This window comes from Vombatus ursinus, unplaced genomic scaffold (genome assembly GCF_900497805.2).
Source record: "Vombatus ursinus unplaced genomic scaffold, bare-nosed wombat genome assembly UNPS02014768.1, whole genome shotgun sequence".
In the NCBI taxonomy this organism is placed as follows: domain Eukaryota; kingdom Metazoa; phylum Chordata; class Mammalia; order Diprotodontia; family Vombatidae; genus Vombatus; species Vombatus ursinus.
In genome coordinates this window covers 6,599,073-6,615,448 of record NW_020954546.1, presented here as the reverse complement: position 1 = coordinate 6,615,448, position 16,376 = coordinate 6,599,073, and the positions used below count along the sequence as shown (strand labels likewise).

At 38.5% G+C, this 16,376-nt stretch overlaps 2 protein-coding genes and 1 pseudogene across 2 annotated transcripts in view; 1 reads left to right on the top strand and 2 right to left on the bottom strand.

Moving 5' to 3' along the window:
- Window positions 1-220: 220 nt before the first annotated feature.
- LOC114043004 (histone H2A type 2-A-like) lies at window positions 221-1,531 on the bottom strand. The gene is made up of 2 exons (XM_027861814.1): window positions 1,134-1,531; window positions 221-604 (listed from the first exon to the last, which is right to left on the bottom strand). Exons 1-2 carry the CDS (start codon window positions 1,520-1,522, stop codon window positions 484-486), a joined length of 510 nt encoding a protein of 169 aa, XP_027717615.1. The 5' UTR covers window positions 1,523-1,531; the 3' UTR covers window positions 221-483.
- An 84-nt stretch (window positions 1,532-1,615) lies between these two features.
- On the top strand, window positions 1,616-2,273 carry LOC114042996 (annotated as a pseudogene).
- A 12,804-nt stretch (window positions 2,274-15,077) lies between these two features.
- The window catches only part of LOC114042999 (histone H2B type 1-F/J/L-like), a 2,373-nt gene continuing 1,074 nt past the window's right edge, over window positions 15,078-16,376 (bottom strand). Inside the window, exon 2 of the mRNA XM_027861810.1 lies at window positions 15,078-16,215. Coding sequence (XP_027717611.1) covers window positions 16,203-16,215 — 13 coding nt within the window. The 3' untranslated portion in view covers window positions 15,078-16,202. The remainder of the gene's footprint in view (window positions 16,216-16,376) is intronic.

Below are 16,376 nucleotides of genomic sequence, written 5' to 3'. Positions count from 1 at the left end.
CCCCCCCCCCCCTCCCCCCCCCCGCCCCCCCCCCCCCCCCTCCCCCCTCCCCCACCCCCACCCCACCCGCCAGGGAAAACCATCACTAGCTGGGTAGGTCTTGGCTCCTCATCAATCTCCCGGTACTGGATTTTCTGTTAATGAGCCTGTTTAAAAAGTTGTGCGGCCCCCTCCCCTTTCTCTCCCTTCCCCTCCCTCTGTTCTGCGGGGGGGCAGGGGGGCAGAAGAGAAACCACCTAAAACGTTCGGTGCTGTGACGTGACGTCGGTGCCCTATCGATCCCCCCCAACCTTCCACCGGGTCCCTGGAATTTTGTGTTGCCCGCCACTGACTTGGCCCTCGCGGCGCCAGGGCCCTCCCGCGGTTCTCCAGGGCAGCGGCTCTCCGAGCTTTCCAGAGCGCCCACCGCGCCGCCCGATCTAAAACACTGCACTGGACTCCCACGAGGGCAAGAACGAGGGACTTTTTTTAAAATTATTATTATTATTTCAACCTTCTCCCCTTTGTAAGAGCCGTGCTACTAAAGTTGTGCAATACTACTTCCGGGAGCCATCCCTCCCCTCGCATTCCCAGCAGGGTTCCACTGTGTACTGTGTGCTGGGTTCTGGACAGCGAATGAAAAGCCCGCCTAAGCGGTGGATTGGCCAGGAGCCTGGCTCCCAAGCTGTCTGCGGGAAAGCTTAAGCTACGGGCACGTATGGATTGCCGACGTTTTGGGGTCCCCGCCCCGCGGACACGAGTCGGCAGCTGGCCCAAGTTTCCGCCAAGTACTCTTGGTGATAGAGAAACTTTGCCACCTTTTGACCAGAGGGTGAAGCAGCACTGGGTGCTACCCACAGCTTTTGGGACAGGGAGGGTAGAAGTTAGGGTGAGGCTAGAGCGAAATTCAGGTGTGTCGACCCAGGCTCGCTAACCTAGCAGTCACTTTGCATTTTACTCGGTTTGTTTGGTAGTTGGTTTCGGTTCGTGCTGGGAGCGGGTGGACGTGTGCAACAAGTCACGCCGCCTTGGCGTCCGGATTGGGATCGAGATTCGGCAACAGCCCTTTTTTTTTGACAGGGTGGGTGGCTCTGAAAAGAGCCGTTGGTTTCGGGAATGAGCCTTTCGGCCCCAGGAGCTCCGAGTCCGCTTACTTGCCCTTGGCCTTATGGTGACTCTCGGTTTTCTTGGGCAACAGAACGGCCTGGATGTTGGGCAGCACGCCGCCCTGGGCGATGGTCACCTTGCCCAGCAGCTTGTTGAGCTCCTCGTCGTTGCGGATGGCCAGCTGGAGGTGGCGGGGGATAATACGCGTCTTCTTGTTGTCTCTGGCTGCGTTGCCCGCCAGCTCCAAGATTTCAGCCGTCAGGTACTCCAGCACCGCCGCCATGTAAACGGGGGCGCCGGCGCCGACCCGCTCGGCGTAGTTCCCTTTGCGCAGCAGGCGGTGCACACGGCCCACGGGAAACTGCAGCCCCGCACGGGACGAGCGGGACTTTGCCTTGGCGCGAGCCTTGCCTCCCTGCTTTCCGCGGCCAGACATGACGGATACGAGTACAACACAGCTGCGTCAATCACCGACTGAAAAACTACACTGGTGCCCGGACCCGCCGCACCGGGGCCTTTTATAGCTTGCGCGGGGAGTGGGGAACGGGGCCGTCTGATTGGCTCACAGGCTGTCTTTGTCCGAATGGCCAGTGGGGAGGCTCGCCTCGGATTCCGTTATTTACATGGCCGTCCTCTCCGCCTATGACGACACCCCTGAGAAGCCACCAATGGGAGCCTAGCGTTGCCGGAGCCTTCATTTGCATATGAGCACTATAAGTAGCGGGGGCCGGCTCAGCAGTCTTCGTTGTTCGTTTCTCGCAGTTGCTCCTTCTCTTCTTTTCAGCCCTTTCTCTGTTGCCGATATGCCTGAGCCGGCCAAGTCTGCCCCTGCCCCGAAAAAGGGCTCCAAGAAAGCCGTGACCAAGGCCCAGAAGAAGGACGGCAAGAAGCGCAAGCGCAGCCGCAAGGAGAGCTACTCCATCTACGTCTACAAGGTGCTGAAGCAGGTCCACCCCGACACCGGCATCTCCTCCAAGGCCATGGGCATCATGAACTCCTTCGTCAATGACATCTTCGAGCGCATCGCCGGCGAGGCTTCCCGCCTGGCGCACTACAACAAGCGCTCCACCATCACTTCCCGGGAGATCCAGACGGCCGTGCGCCTGCTGCTGCCCGGGGAGCTGGCCAAGCACGCCGTGTCCGAGGGCACCAAGGCCGTCACCAAGTACACCAGCTCTAAGTAAGCGGGTCTGCCCCAGGAGTCGCTCGTGCCCCTTCGCCCCGAAACAAAGGCTCTTTTCAGAGCCACCCACCCTTTCTTGGAAAGGAGCTGTCTCGCTCGCGCCCAAAGGGCTTTCACAAACGAGCCTAGGACCCCCACACCTGTCTACTTCTCCCCTTACTTTCTAGGCCTCCTTCCAAATCGCCACTTGCCCCAAGGCTACGAATCTAGGTGCTGAGGGGCTGTGTTTGGGGGTGGGGGGGGGACGGAACAGGACGGGACCGTCCCACGCAGGCCCGTAGGCTTGAGGCTTTCGTCTCTAAACTCGCTCCAGGACTTTTCCTGTCAACTTTTACTTTTCCCTTAATCTCTAAGCTCCTCCTCTCCCCCTTCCCTTCCCCCCTCACCGCGCAAGCTCCGCTGCCCTTTCTGATTGTGAAACGGCTCCCCTGGGCAAATTCAACTCTACTCTCTCCGCTTGTGGAAAAAAAAAACTTATTTCACAATATCCTTCCCCTGTCGCCTCCCCGATTTTCCATGTATCAAGGCAACTGAATACAGACTTATAGGAGAATCAATATAGTACAATTCACAACTACAGAAGGTCTAAGAAAAGTCTCAAGACTGAACTGTTATTTATATATATATGTGAAAAATATTAGTCATTTTTGAATGTGAAGTGCATAACTTGAGCCTGCAGTTAAGTGAGAGGAAATGGGGAGCAAGGGTGGACTTACTTCAATATGGTTCTGATCTTGGAATTAAAAAAAAACACAACTATTTAATATCGTGTATGCCAATAAAACTACCCATTTTAATTAGTATTGACAAGGATGTAATCCCCCGAAGTAATAACAATATTGAGAACGTAAGTAAGAGCTCAACCTCGGAAAAAGGTGAACAATCTATATGTGGACTCCCAAGAATCTGTGGACCTGATTGATTCACAAGTTAATTGCTTTTTAAAAAATTTGAGAAAAACCAAGTCTTATATTATCAACTATTTACGAGATAAGGAGAAAAGATTCATTCAAATTCTTTCTAGGATGCCAATACGGTCTTCATGTCTAAACTTGAGGACTGAAGAGACCCAAAGAACTATGGATTGATATTTGTAATGAACACTGGGGGAAATGTTATAAAAATAAAATAGCAGCGACTACATCAATATATTGATAATATTAAATAGTATGGCCAGGTTAAACTTACATTAATTATGCAGGTCTGGTTTAGTATTAGGAAAACTACATATTAATAAAAGAGCAACCTAAATCTTCATTACAGCCACAGCCACAGGAAAAGCTTTTAATGAAATTTAGCATTTATTTAAATTCAGTAGATAATAAGTAGACATTAGAACAAAGGGACATTTCTTCAATGTCAGTAAAATATATTTTCTATTATATAGTATAATCATTTAGCATACTATATAGTATATTATACAATACAAATGACATCTATTTAAAACCAAGAGCCTACATTATAAGGGATAATGTTATGGGCATAAAATAGATTCTATAAGATCAGGGGTTAAGCAAGGATGTTCATAATTAATATTATCATCATTGCCACTATAATTAATGCAACTATAAACCACTCCTTATGGAAATAAAGATAGTCCTAAATAGTGAAATATTAATTGTTATAGGTAGACTGAGATAATATTATAAAAATACAGTATGTAAATTAATTTACTTTTTGAGTGCCATACCAATCAGATTTACCCAACAATTACTTCATAGAGCTAGAAAAAAAGAGGATGAAATTCATTAGGAGAAACAAAAGGTCAAGAATTTCAAAGAAATTAATAGGAGGAAAAAATGGGAAGTAAAAGAGTTTAACAATGCTGGATCTTAAACTACAATACTCACCGAATTACAATGATTTGGTAGTGGTTTAAAAACAGAGAACACGATCTATGCAAAAGATCAGGTATACAATAAACCTTTAGTTTTGTGTAGAATAAATCTAAAGACGTCAACCACTGAAGTAAAGACTCAATATTAATAAAAACTGCTGGAAAAACTGGAAAACAGTCTGCCAGAAACAACATCTATACTAATACCTCACACTACCAACACTTTGCACCATACAGCAACATAAACTCCAACTGGATACGTTACTTAAATTCAAAAGATTATATTGTAAACATATTAAAGGGAAAAAGAATTTACCTTTCAGTTCTATGCACAGAAGAGTCCATGACCAGACTAAGAGCAGAGAGAATCACACAATATAAAATGGATGATTGATTACACAAAATTAAAGTTTTTGTAATACCAAACCAATACATTTAATAGGAAAAAGAAAAGAAAAGAAAGGAAGAGTTAACTGGGAAAATAAATCATTTCATCAGTTTTTCCAATGAAAATCTCATTTCAAAGTTATAAAAAAAACAATTTTAATAAGATGCATTCTCCAATTAATGCATAGTCAATGGATTTGAACAGGTTTTGTTTTTTTTTTTCATTAAAATTTTTTTTTCAGTAACAAGTATTTTTTAAAGTCATCTGTCCTCAATATTCTTCTTTTGACTACCCACTGCTGTATGGAGCAAAAAATTTTTTAAAGAAAAAAAAAGATCTTTCAATACACACCTATAGAGGGAAACACAACAAATTTCCACATCAGACATTTTTGAAAAGGTATGTTTCCTTCTGTATTTTAAGTTCCATCTCTCTGGCTAGAGATATGTAGTATGCTTCATCTTCATTCTTTTGGAATCATGATTATGTTCCTGAGTTCTAAAGTCTTTTACATTCACAGACCACAATTTGCTTAGTCCTTTTCTAATATGGGGACAGTGCCTATGTTTCCAATTTTGGGGTACTAAAAAAAGGGCTGCTATAAATATTTATGTACATGTGGATCCTTTTCCTCTTTTTGTTTGTTTGTTTTGGTGTTAGAGATTTCAGAGTGCTGTTGTGTGTCCATTTTTGAAAGGGACCAATGAAATCACAGGTTGATGTCTTGACATGCTTGTGAACTGGATTTAAGAAAGGCAGAGTTGCACATAGTCATCAACCTCACTCTCTCTTCCAGATTCATGAAAGTCTATGGCAGGACAAAAGTCAAGACTGGCAATGGCCCAGGATGAAGTGGATGACCTTCCTTGGCATCTTTGATGCCTGACCAAGCTCTTATCATCTGCTTCAGCCACCTGCATGGCCATATAAACAAATCATTCTCATCCACTCATTTAGCCCGTGGAAGAGTTCACACACCTGAGGCAGATATCCCTTAACTCACCAACAGGTCTGAGGCCTTTCTAGGTTACCCTCAACCTGGTTTTAGTCCATCTGCTGAAACAGTTTTACCATGGTGTGGCCACTGAACATGCTACAGCTTCTTGGAACCACAGGTGAGAACTGGGTGACCAGTTGAACACCAAAGGTGGATGAACATTCCTGAAAAGAGCTTGACAAGCCCCTCACATAAGAGGTGCTGACCCTCCCTGAACACCTTATACATTCCTAGTAAGTAGTATAGCTGGTTCAAAGAGTATGGACAGGTTAAAGGTAATTTTCTAGGCCTCATTCCAAATTCATTTCCAGAATGCTTGGACCAGTTCAACAGTCCCTCCAACATTGTGCAAGTGTACTTCTTTTCCTACAGCCCCTCTAACACTTAGCATTTTCCACATTTGTCATCTTTGCTAGTCTGTTCATTGTGAAGTACACCCTCAAATTTTCTTTAATTTTCTTTAATTTCTCTATTAGCAATTTAGAACATTTTAAATATGGTTGCCAATAGATTGGATTCCTTCTTTTGAAATCTGCTTTTTAATGTCTTTTCAGTATGTATTTATAGTGGGGAATGGCTATTAGTCTTATACAATGTACACTTGAATCAGTTTCTTATATATTTTGGAAATGAGACCTTTGGCAGAGAAACTTTTTGCAAAGATATTTTCCCATTTACTCATTCCTTTCTCACTTTTATGACATTAGATTTGTTTATGTAAAAAAAATTAATTCTTATGTAATTAAAATTGTTTTATCTTGTATGATTCTATCTATTGCTTATTTTGTCATGAACTCTTCCCCTATATATAGATCTAAAAGGTGATTTCTTCCTTGCTCCTCTAATTTGTTTAAAATGTGACCTGTTATATACAGGTCATGATACAGTTACATTTTTTTTCAGTTGGAAATCAATTTATGGCTTGTTCCACTTCTTTTCCTGGTATTGAATTTCTTAGTCTGTTTTTTCATTGATATGGGTATTGTATATTTTAAAGTATTCATACTTTCCTCTAAGTTATCAGTTTCTTATTTTTCATTTTTAAGTAAAAATACATTTGTTAAGTGCTTTACTCTGTGCACTTTGCTACTGTCCCTGCTCTTGAGTAGTTCTCATTTTAATAGAGGAGGCAACACATAAAGGATGTTTCAGCTGAAAGTTAAAAGGGTAAGGTGCTAGTCCTTAGGGTACAGCAGCAAAGCAGATGGTAATGATACAGTTCTTCAATACCATTTTTCTCTGGTAAAATTGTATCTATTTCTGTCTTTTTATTGATATGTTTTGTTTGTACATTTCAAAGATGTACAAATTATCTCTATTCCATGAGAGTCCCCTTGCAACAAAGTAAAACAATTAAACAAAATTCATAATACAATGACCTTATCGGAAAGTGCATATAACATTCCACATTTGCAGCATTCCGTCCCCCTCCCCACCTCTCTTAATTAATAAAAATGAACAGAAATCTATTTTCTCTTCCTCTCACCTCATTGGGGGGAAAAAAGAAAAAGAAGAATAAATTATAACAAATATGTATTGTCAAGCAAAACAAATTGCTTCAACAATCGTATACAAGAAAACGATGTCTCATTCTGCATTCTATGTTCATCATCTCTCTGTCATGAATAGCATATTTCGTCATCAGTTTTCTGGATTCATGAATAGTCATTGTATTGATTACAGTTCTTACAGCTTTCAAAATGACTTGTTTTTAATAACAGTTAGCATTTATATAGTGCTTACTATGTGCCAGGCACTGCACTAAGCACTTTACACATATTATCTCATTTGATCCTCACAACAGCCCTGGGAGGTAGGTACTATTATTATCCCCATTTTACAGATGAGGAAACTGAGGCAGACAGAGGTTAAGTGACTTGTCCAAGGCCTGAGTGTCTGAGGCTGGATCTGAACTTTGTTCTTGACACCAGGTCCAGCACTCTAACCACTGCATAAATTAGTCGAAGAAATAAACGGTAGCCAGCCTGGGAACTCCATGGGTATCCCTACAATTTTGAGCAAGGCCCCTCATCCCAGCAGGTGGACCTTTGGGGTCTGACCTCTAGGAGGACATGGGCACGATTTCTATCTGATGGGCAGGTCTTCTGACTCCACATCCAGCATCCTTTCTGTTGTGTAACACTGCCTCCTGGTTAAGCTTCCTTTTATTTTATATGATTTTCCTGGTTCTGCTTATTTTGCCCTGCTCAGTTCATTTTCCTGTGTTTCTTGAAATTCTTCGAAGGCCGTTTCTTACTGTAGAATGATATTTTATTATATTCCTGTATCTCAATTTGTTCACTTATTTCACCGGATTCATTTCTTGAAGAAATCACAACATACAGTTATGAAGCTTGCAAATAATTTATTAGCCTTTGGCCTCTTTCATTTCTTAATCCTGAACCATTGTCTTTAGTCATTTTCTATCATCTTCCCCCCCCCGTGCCCACCTTTTCATAAGTTACTGAATTCAAGGATGTTGACCTCCCTGGTGGTCTGTCTGTTCCTCCTTCTTGTCTTCCTCCATGCTGTCCAGGGGAATAACCACCTAGACCAGGAAAAGATGGCTCTGGGTGTTTTGACCATTAGGTGACCCACAGATCCAACTACTCCATTTCCTTGGTGTACAAAGAGTCTGTGAGCTCTCCTTCCACTTAGCTATGCCCTCTTTGTGTCTTTGGCTTCATTCAAGGTAAAACTGTTGAGAACAAGGGCACTCATATATCTCACTGGTCAACTGAACAGAGATTTTATACTGGGAATGCTGAATGCCTGATGAATGTTGTAGATGACCTAGACCTGATTCATAGGCTTCTGGCTCTGGAGCTGGAAGGGTGCTTAGAGTCCAGCTGGTCCAAACCCTCCTTTTAAAGATGTGAAAACAGAGGCCCCTCCAAGAGGTTATGTGACTTGCTCAAGGTTACACAGCTAGTAAGTGTCAGAAGCAGAATTTGAACTCCAGACCTCTGACTTCAGAGCCAGCATTCTTTCCATTGTCCTATGCTATTCTTAGCACACTACTTCCCTTATTGCAGAAGTGGAACAAAGTCATACAGGGCCATTAAGATTCATCACTGATTGGTTAACCTTCTGGTGATTGGAATTGCTCCATACTTTATGGCTTGCTTCATCCTTAGACAGTGGATGTAGTCGTGAATAGGGCTTATATTCAATTAAATCCAGCAGGGTGTAGTGGCTAAAGAGCTAGCCTCAAAACTATGAAGATCTGAATTCAAATTCCACCTCTGACATATTGGTAGTGTGACTCTGGGCAAGTCATTTAATCCAAGTGCTCCCGAACAACCATCTGACATTTTAGTTGAACTACATCAGTAGGAGTTTCTTCATCTAAGAGTTATAATGAATATACTGGAGGTATATACACTGGTAAATGTTTAACAAGTTTTCCAGAAAAAAAATATGCATGACACACTTTTAAGATTAATCTGCTTTGTTGACATTTGTACATCACTTTACGTCAATCAAAAACAACAAAGCAAACCCTGATTTGTAGCTTTTGTTGATTTTTGAGGTATAAATGCTCATACTGTACATTTAGCAATTGGCTCTTCAGTTGCCTCCAGCACACCCCTGGAGAGTTCTCTGTCTCAACAAAATTATAGATCCAGAGCCTAACCCTATACTCCTGGCCTTTCTGGTTCAGTAGAGCATACTTGGATTTGAGCTCTGCTGCATTTTATAATATTATTGTATAAATTATTCTTCTGGCTATATTCATTTTGTTCATCAGTTTTTAAAAGTCTAAAATTCTTCATTTTTATAATATTTTAATATAAATTGTTCTTCTGATTCTGTTTACTTCACTCTCCATCAGTTCATATAAGTTTTAAGGTGTCTTTTTGAAATAATTTATTTCTTCATTTCTCATTGCACAATAGTATGCCATCACATTCATAGATCACAACTTATTCAGATATTCAATTGATGGTCATGCCCTTAGTTTTCAGTTTTTCCACCACTACAGAAAGAAGAACTCTTTTTTTCCCTTCATCTCTTTTTGTTATAGGCCTAGACGTGGTATTATCTCGGTCAAAGGGCATACCCTATTTAATGAAGTTATGTGTATTATTTCAAATTGCTTTCCAGAATGGAATATGGTGGTACCCTTTCATGGGCCTACAAACAGTACATCATTGTGGCTGTTTTCCCACAGCTCCTCCAACATTAATCATTTTCCTTTTTAACTTTGCAACTCTGATGGGAGAGAGGCAGAATCTCAAAACTGCTTTAATTTGCATTTCTCCAGTGATTTGGAGCATGATTTCATATGGCTATAGATAGCCTGGATTTCTTCCCTTGAGAACTGCCTGCTCAAATCCTTCAACCATTTATCAGCTGGAGAATGGCTCTTATTATGAGTTTTAATAATTTCTTCATATATCTTGGAAATGAGACCTTTATCAGAGAAACTTGCTGCAAAAATTTATTTTCTATTCAATTGTTTCCTCTTTAATCTTATAACATTATTTAATTTGTATAAAAACTTTTAAATTTGTGTACTCAAAATTTTTCATTTTATTTTCTGATTTACTTTATCCTTTGTTTGGTCATGAACTTTTTTCCTATCCATAGATCTGACAGATAATTTTTCCCCTGTTTCTCTAATTTGTTTATGATCTGACCTTTTATATCTAGGTCATAAATCCATTTGAAACTTATCTAAGTGTGAAGTGTGAGGTTTTGATCTCATTTCCTCCATATTCCTTTCCAACTTTCCCAGCTGTTTTGGTCAAATAATGAGTCCTTGTCGCAGTAGCTGGGATCTTTGTATTTACCAAGTATTAAAGAACTGGATACATTTGTTTCTGTGCATTGTGAATCTAATATGTTCTACCAGTTGATGATCCTCTAATTTTTAACCAGTACTATATTGTTTCGATAATTACTGCTTGTAGTATTATTTGAGAGATGGCACTTCTAGTGCCCTTTCATTTCCATTTCTTTTCATCATTTCTTTTGAGATTCTAGACTTTTGTTTCCTCCATATGAATTTTCTTAGTATTTTATCTAGTTCTATAAGGTAATCATTTGGTTGATTAGTTGGAATGCTTTGAATAAGTAAATTAAGTAGTATTTTTTATTTTTTCATTTTTAAAACATTTTAAATGTTATTTTTATTTTATTAGCTTGCCCTATGAATATTTTTCCAGTTTTTTAAGTCTGTCTTTATTTCAGCAAACATTTGTTTCTGTTTGTAATTATATAGTTCTTGTGTGTATCTTGGAAGGTAGACTTGCAAGTATTTTATACATTCTGTAGTAATCTTATATGAAAATTTCTCTATCTCTTCTTGCAGTTTTAAATTGCTAGAGATGCTTATGATTTGTGTGGGTCTGTTTTATACCCTTCCAGTTTGCTCCACTTATTGTTTAAGTGAATTTTTGCTGACTCTTTAGGGTTTTTTTAAGTACACCATCATATCATCTGAAAAAGTGATGACTTTATTTGTTACCTATGTTAACCTATTGTTATTCTCTCAGTTTCTTTTTCTTGTCTTCTCACAATAACCAGCATTTCTAATATTATGTTAAATAGAAGTGATGACAATGGACAGGCACTCCTGTTTCACCCCTGAATTTACTGAAAAAGATTCTAGTTTCTCTCTTATATGTAATGGTAGTTCTTGGTTTTATCACTTCTTAAGCATGTAATTGAGAAAACTAGTTTCTGATGATCTCTTTTATTTTCTCTTCAATTATTTTATTTGAATTTTCATTTTTTTAATATAATTTGGTCATCTTTGTTTTGAATAAAGTTTGTTGTTTATTAGCCTTACTCCCCAAAAATAAGCTGCTAGTTTTATTAATCAATTTAATGGCCTTTTTGCTTTCAATTTAAAAATTTTCATAATTTCTACTTTATTTGGAGGTTTTGGTATGTCATTCAAGTTTTCTTAATCATATGCCCAATTCATTGGTTTTTTACTACCCTCCTCCCTCTCAATGAAAGAATTTAGAGATATGTATTTTCCCCTCAGAACTACTTTAGCTGTATCCTAAAAATTTTTGTATGTTATCTCATTATGGTAATTTCTTTGATGGAATTTCTATTGCTTTACAATTTTGTTCTTTGGCCCATTATATCTTTAGAATTATGCTATTCATCACCAATTATATTTTCATTTTTTAAGAGTACTTACTGAATATAATTTTTATTGCATTATGATTAGGAAATGATCTGTATAAACATGCAGTCTTCAAAGGGAGAAATCCAAGTTATACATAGCTAATTTTTTAAATGCCCCAATTAAGAAATGCAAATCAAAGCAACTCTGAGGCTACCCTCATGCCCATCAATTTTGTAAAGTTGACAGGAAGCAAAAATGACAAATGTTGGAAGAGCTGTGAGAAAAACAGCACATTAATGTGCTGTCTGTTAGTGGCTCTGTGAACTGGTCCAGGTATTGTGGAAAGCTATTTGAAAACTCCAGCTTGAAAGACAGTGACCCAAAAATACCAAGATAAGGCCTATTCCCCAAAGAGATGAAAGAATGAGGAAAAGGAACTATATTTACAAAGATATTTACAGCAGCAATTTTTATTTTTGTAAAGAATTGGAAATGAAGGGGGTACATATCAACTGAAGAATTGCTGAATGAATTATATATGATATATGAATATAATACAATACTATTATGCCATATGTAGGATATGAAACCTGGAAAGATTTGTATGAAGTGATGCAGAGTGTATTGAGAGTTTATATAATAACAACAATGGAAGGCAAATAGCTTTGAAAATCTTTTGAACTACAATCAAACCCAAACATTCTTCTAGAGGATGGATGATGAAGCATGTTCCCCAGCTCCTGACAGAGAGTTGATGAACTCAAGATGCAAAATGATAAATAAATTTTTGGCCATAGTCAATGTGGGAATTAATTTTGCTTGATCATGCATATTAAGGGTACTAAGTTAAGGTCTTTTCTTCTCTTTTTCTTTTAAATTTGATGATGAATGTGAGAGGAACAGAAAATAAAGCCTGGTTAATTTTAAAAATAGATCAATTAAAAAAAATAAAATTTTAAGGTTTTTGATTTAATGATGGTTTCCAGGAATTCTGAAAATTCTTAAATTCTCTCCTTTGCTCATATTTCAGGTCAGTTCCTTTTTTTTTCTCTCTCTGAGTTCAAAGAGAAGATTCTATATAAAACTGGATATCTCCATTCCATGCCACTTACCTGTCGTATTCTCTGAAATTATCACTGTCATTTCTTACATCAAAATAATACTCCATTAAATTAATACAGTACAACTGATTCAGCCATTCCCAAATTTTCTAAGATGTCTAAGGCACCCCATTAAATTCTAGTTCTTTGATTATCTTTTGACATCCCCCTCCATCAGGATCAGGAAGTTTGTTACACTTATGATTATTTCCTTTCCAATATTTCTGCATATTATCCACCTTCAGCCTTCTCTACCTCTTCTTATTTCTAAGTTGACTTTGATGCATTTCTACACCAAATCCATGTGTGTTCAATTATCCTTGGCCTAGTTCAGGTAGAAGCTCCTAACTCCCACCCCATCCTCCATGTTTGATACTCTTCTTACAACAATTTCTAACCCCACCTCTGCCTGCTTTCTACACTAGCCTAGAAAGTAGTGTATACTAGTATATACTTCCTTTTATCCTTCCTTCTCTCTTCCCTCTTCAGACCTTTGGAGCAGAACTAATCCAATTCTAGAGCCTCTGGTTTTCTAATTTAACTCCGTCAGTTCCTTTTGAAGATTTTAAAATTTTGAAGGGACACTTCCCCCTACCCCCATTCAAATGTTAGCACTACATAACCATACACACCCTACAGAATCGTTCAATGAAATTCACCTTTGCTGGTCTTCCTTTACTCTTTTGAGTTCCTATTTAGCTTTGACCTCTTCATTAGAGTTGCTTAACAATCCATTCAAGATGCATTCCATCTCTCCCCCCTTCCTGGGTCTCAGCCTCCCCTCCCCCTGCACTATATGATACTTAGTTTTGCAAAGTCACTTAGTTTTTGTTGTAAGACTATCTTTTTTGTCTTGTGAAATATTGTATTTCAAGATCTCATTTTTATTTGAAGTTCACAAGTCTGTATGATGCTGAATGTAATTCTTTAGTACTTAAACTGCTTATTTCTAGATGACTGTAATATTTTTTTGCTTTGAAATTGGTGCTTTAGATTTTGGCTTTGATATTCCTGGGACTTTTTTGGGGGGGGGGGTTCCTTTCAGGAGGTAATTGGTTGATTCTTCTTCACTTTACCTTCTGATTCTAGTAAATTTGGTAAAATTTCATTTATAATTTCTTTCAATAGAGTATACAGGCTTGGGGTTTTTAAATTATGATTTTCAGGGAGTCCAATGACTTGCATTGCTTCCCCTTGAATTCTTTTCCAGGTCAGTTCTTTTTAATATCAGAGATCTTAAATTCTCTTTTACCTTTTTGGTAGTTTTTTTGTAATTTAAAAATATTTTACACTTAAATACAAAAATGAGAAAAGAAACAAAAACACAGCCAGATACACAGCAGACCACAAGAGAGGACTCAATAGAAGACAATAAATTTCTATTTCAAGACCCTATATAATACTACACATTATTTTCAAAGCTGCCCAGCTTTTCTTTGCTTCCTTGTTATCTTTTGTTCTCTTCTGTGCACTTTTTACTTTATTTTTTCCCCTCCCTCCCCTCTCCATCCTAAAGGAGGCTACAATTAAGCATAGATATATATATACATATACACAGATATCTCTAAACATAGACATATATACACATATATACTCATACATATACGTAAAACCATACTATACTTATTTCCTCCTGTAATCTGTTTCTCTGAAGGTGGACAGCATCTTCTTAAGTCCAAGTCTTTCCATGTTTTTCTGAATCAACCAGGTCATCATTTCCTATCCCATCACAATATTCCTTTCTGGATTGAAACAGCATCTTCTTTCATAGTACCTTTGAGGTTAGTTTGGGGATTTACAATAGAATGACTTGCTCAAAGTTGTTCTTAAAACAATACTGCTGTTACTGTATGCAAATGTTCCCTTGGTTTTGATCATTTTGCTCTTCACTATTTCGTGGAAATGTCTCCATGCTTTTCTAAAATAATTGAGCTCATTACGTCTTATAGCAGAGTAATATTCCATCATGAACATATACTACAATTTGTTTAGCTATTCCCTAATTGATGGGTGTCACCACAATTTTCAGTTCTGTACCACCACAAACAGAGCTGCTACAAATACTTTAGAATATGTAGGTTCTTTTCCATTTTCCCTAATCTTCTTGGGAAACAGACTAAATAGAAGTATGTGTGGGTCAAAGGGTACAGGCAGTTTAATAACTCTTTGGGCATAACTCCACATCTCCCTCCAAAATGGTTGGATCACCTACAGATCCACAAGCAATGAATTCATTTTTTCACATCCCCTCCAACATCTGTCACTTTCCCCTTCTATCATTTTAGCCAATCTGATATGTTTAATATGATATCTCAAGGTTGTTTTAATTTGCATTTCTCTAATCAATAATGATTTGGAGCATTTTCATGACTATAGATTGTTTTGATTTCTTCATTGGAAAACTACCTGTTTATATCCTTTGACCATTTATCAATTGGGGAATAACTCACATTCTTATAGATTTGATACAGTTCTTTGCATGTTTGAGATATGGGATCTTTATCTGAGGAAATGTCTATAAAATTTTTTCCCCAATTTTCTGCTTTCTTTTAGATCTTGGCTACATTTGTTTTATTTGTATGAAACCTTTTTAATTTAATCAAACTTATCCATTTTATGTCTAACAACACACTCTATCTCTTGTTCATAAATTGTTCAGCTGTCTATAAGTCTGATAGGTTATATATTCCATGTTCTTCAAATGTTCTTGTAATATCTCCCATTATATCTAGATCACGTATCCATTTTGACCTTATCTTGGTAAATGGTGCAAGATATTGGTCTATGCCCAATTTCAGCCTGTTTTTCAGCTTTCTCAATTTTTACCAAATAATGGATTCTTATCCCCAAAACCTGTCTTTACACTAGTCAAGCACCCAGCAATTTTTGGTTGCTACTGTAGATTGTATGTCTACTCTGTTCAACTGATCTACCTTTCTATATCTTAGTAGGAACTGGTTTAGATAATTACCACCTTATAATATAGTTTAAGATCCAGTACTGCTATGCCTCCTTCCTTTATGTTTTTCCCATTAGTTTCTTTGATGTTATTTTTATTTTGCTTTATTCTTTCTTGCTGTCTCATAGGAATCATTGATTTCTGTTTTACTACATAACACTACCTGGTTTGCTTTACAACATTGTCTTCTAAGCTGTTTATTCTCCTTCCAGTTCCATCATTCTTGTTCTTCTTCCACATTACAGTTGCACAGTTCAAGCTACCACTGAATCTCTTGCTACCTTGTACTCTCCTCATTGTACAGAAAATACTTTGTACTCTTACCTAACCTCAATTCTGTTTCCCTTCTTCGAGCCCTATCTGCTCCCAACATTCCTCACCTGCTTCAAAATACTGAGAAACTCATGAAAAAATGCCAAATGGATTCGCTACAAATTGAGGCAATCTAGCCACCACTGTACGCAAATGTTGCAGGCAATACTTTTATTCTTCCTGACTGGCCTTCTATTACATGCTCTGAGGAGTTATTCCATTCTCCTGGCTTCAAACTTGCTCTTCTCCCTTTCAGCATAGATATCTAATTTAAGAAGAAAAAAAGAGGTAGGTGGTGGATGTTGAATGGTAGGGTTTTTATTCTGTCCTCCCTTTTCTTCACTACATGGAATCTGGACACTCCCTCGAAATACCCCACAAACACGTTCACACATCGTTACCTACACTTAACCCCTTTATTCATCT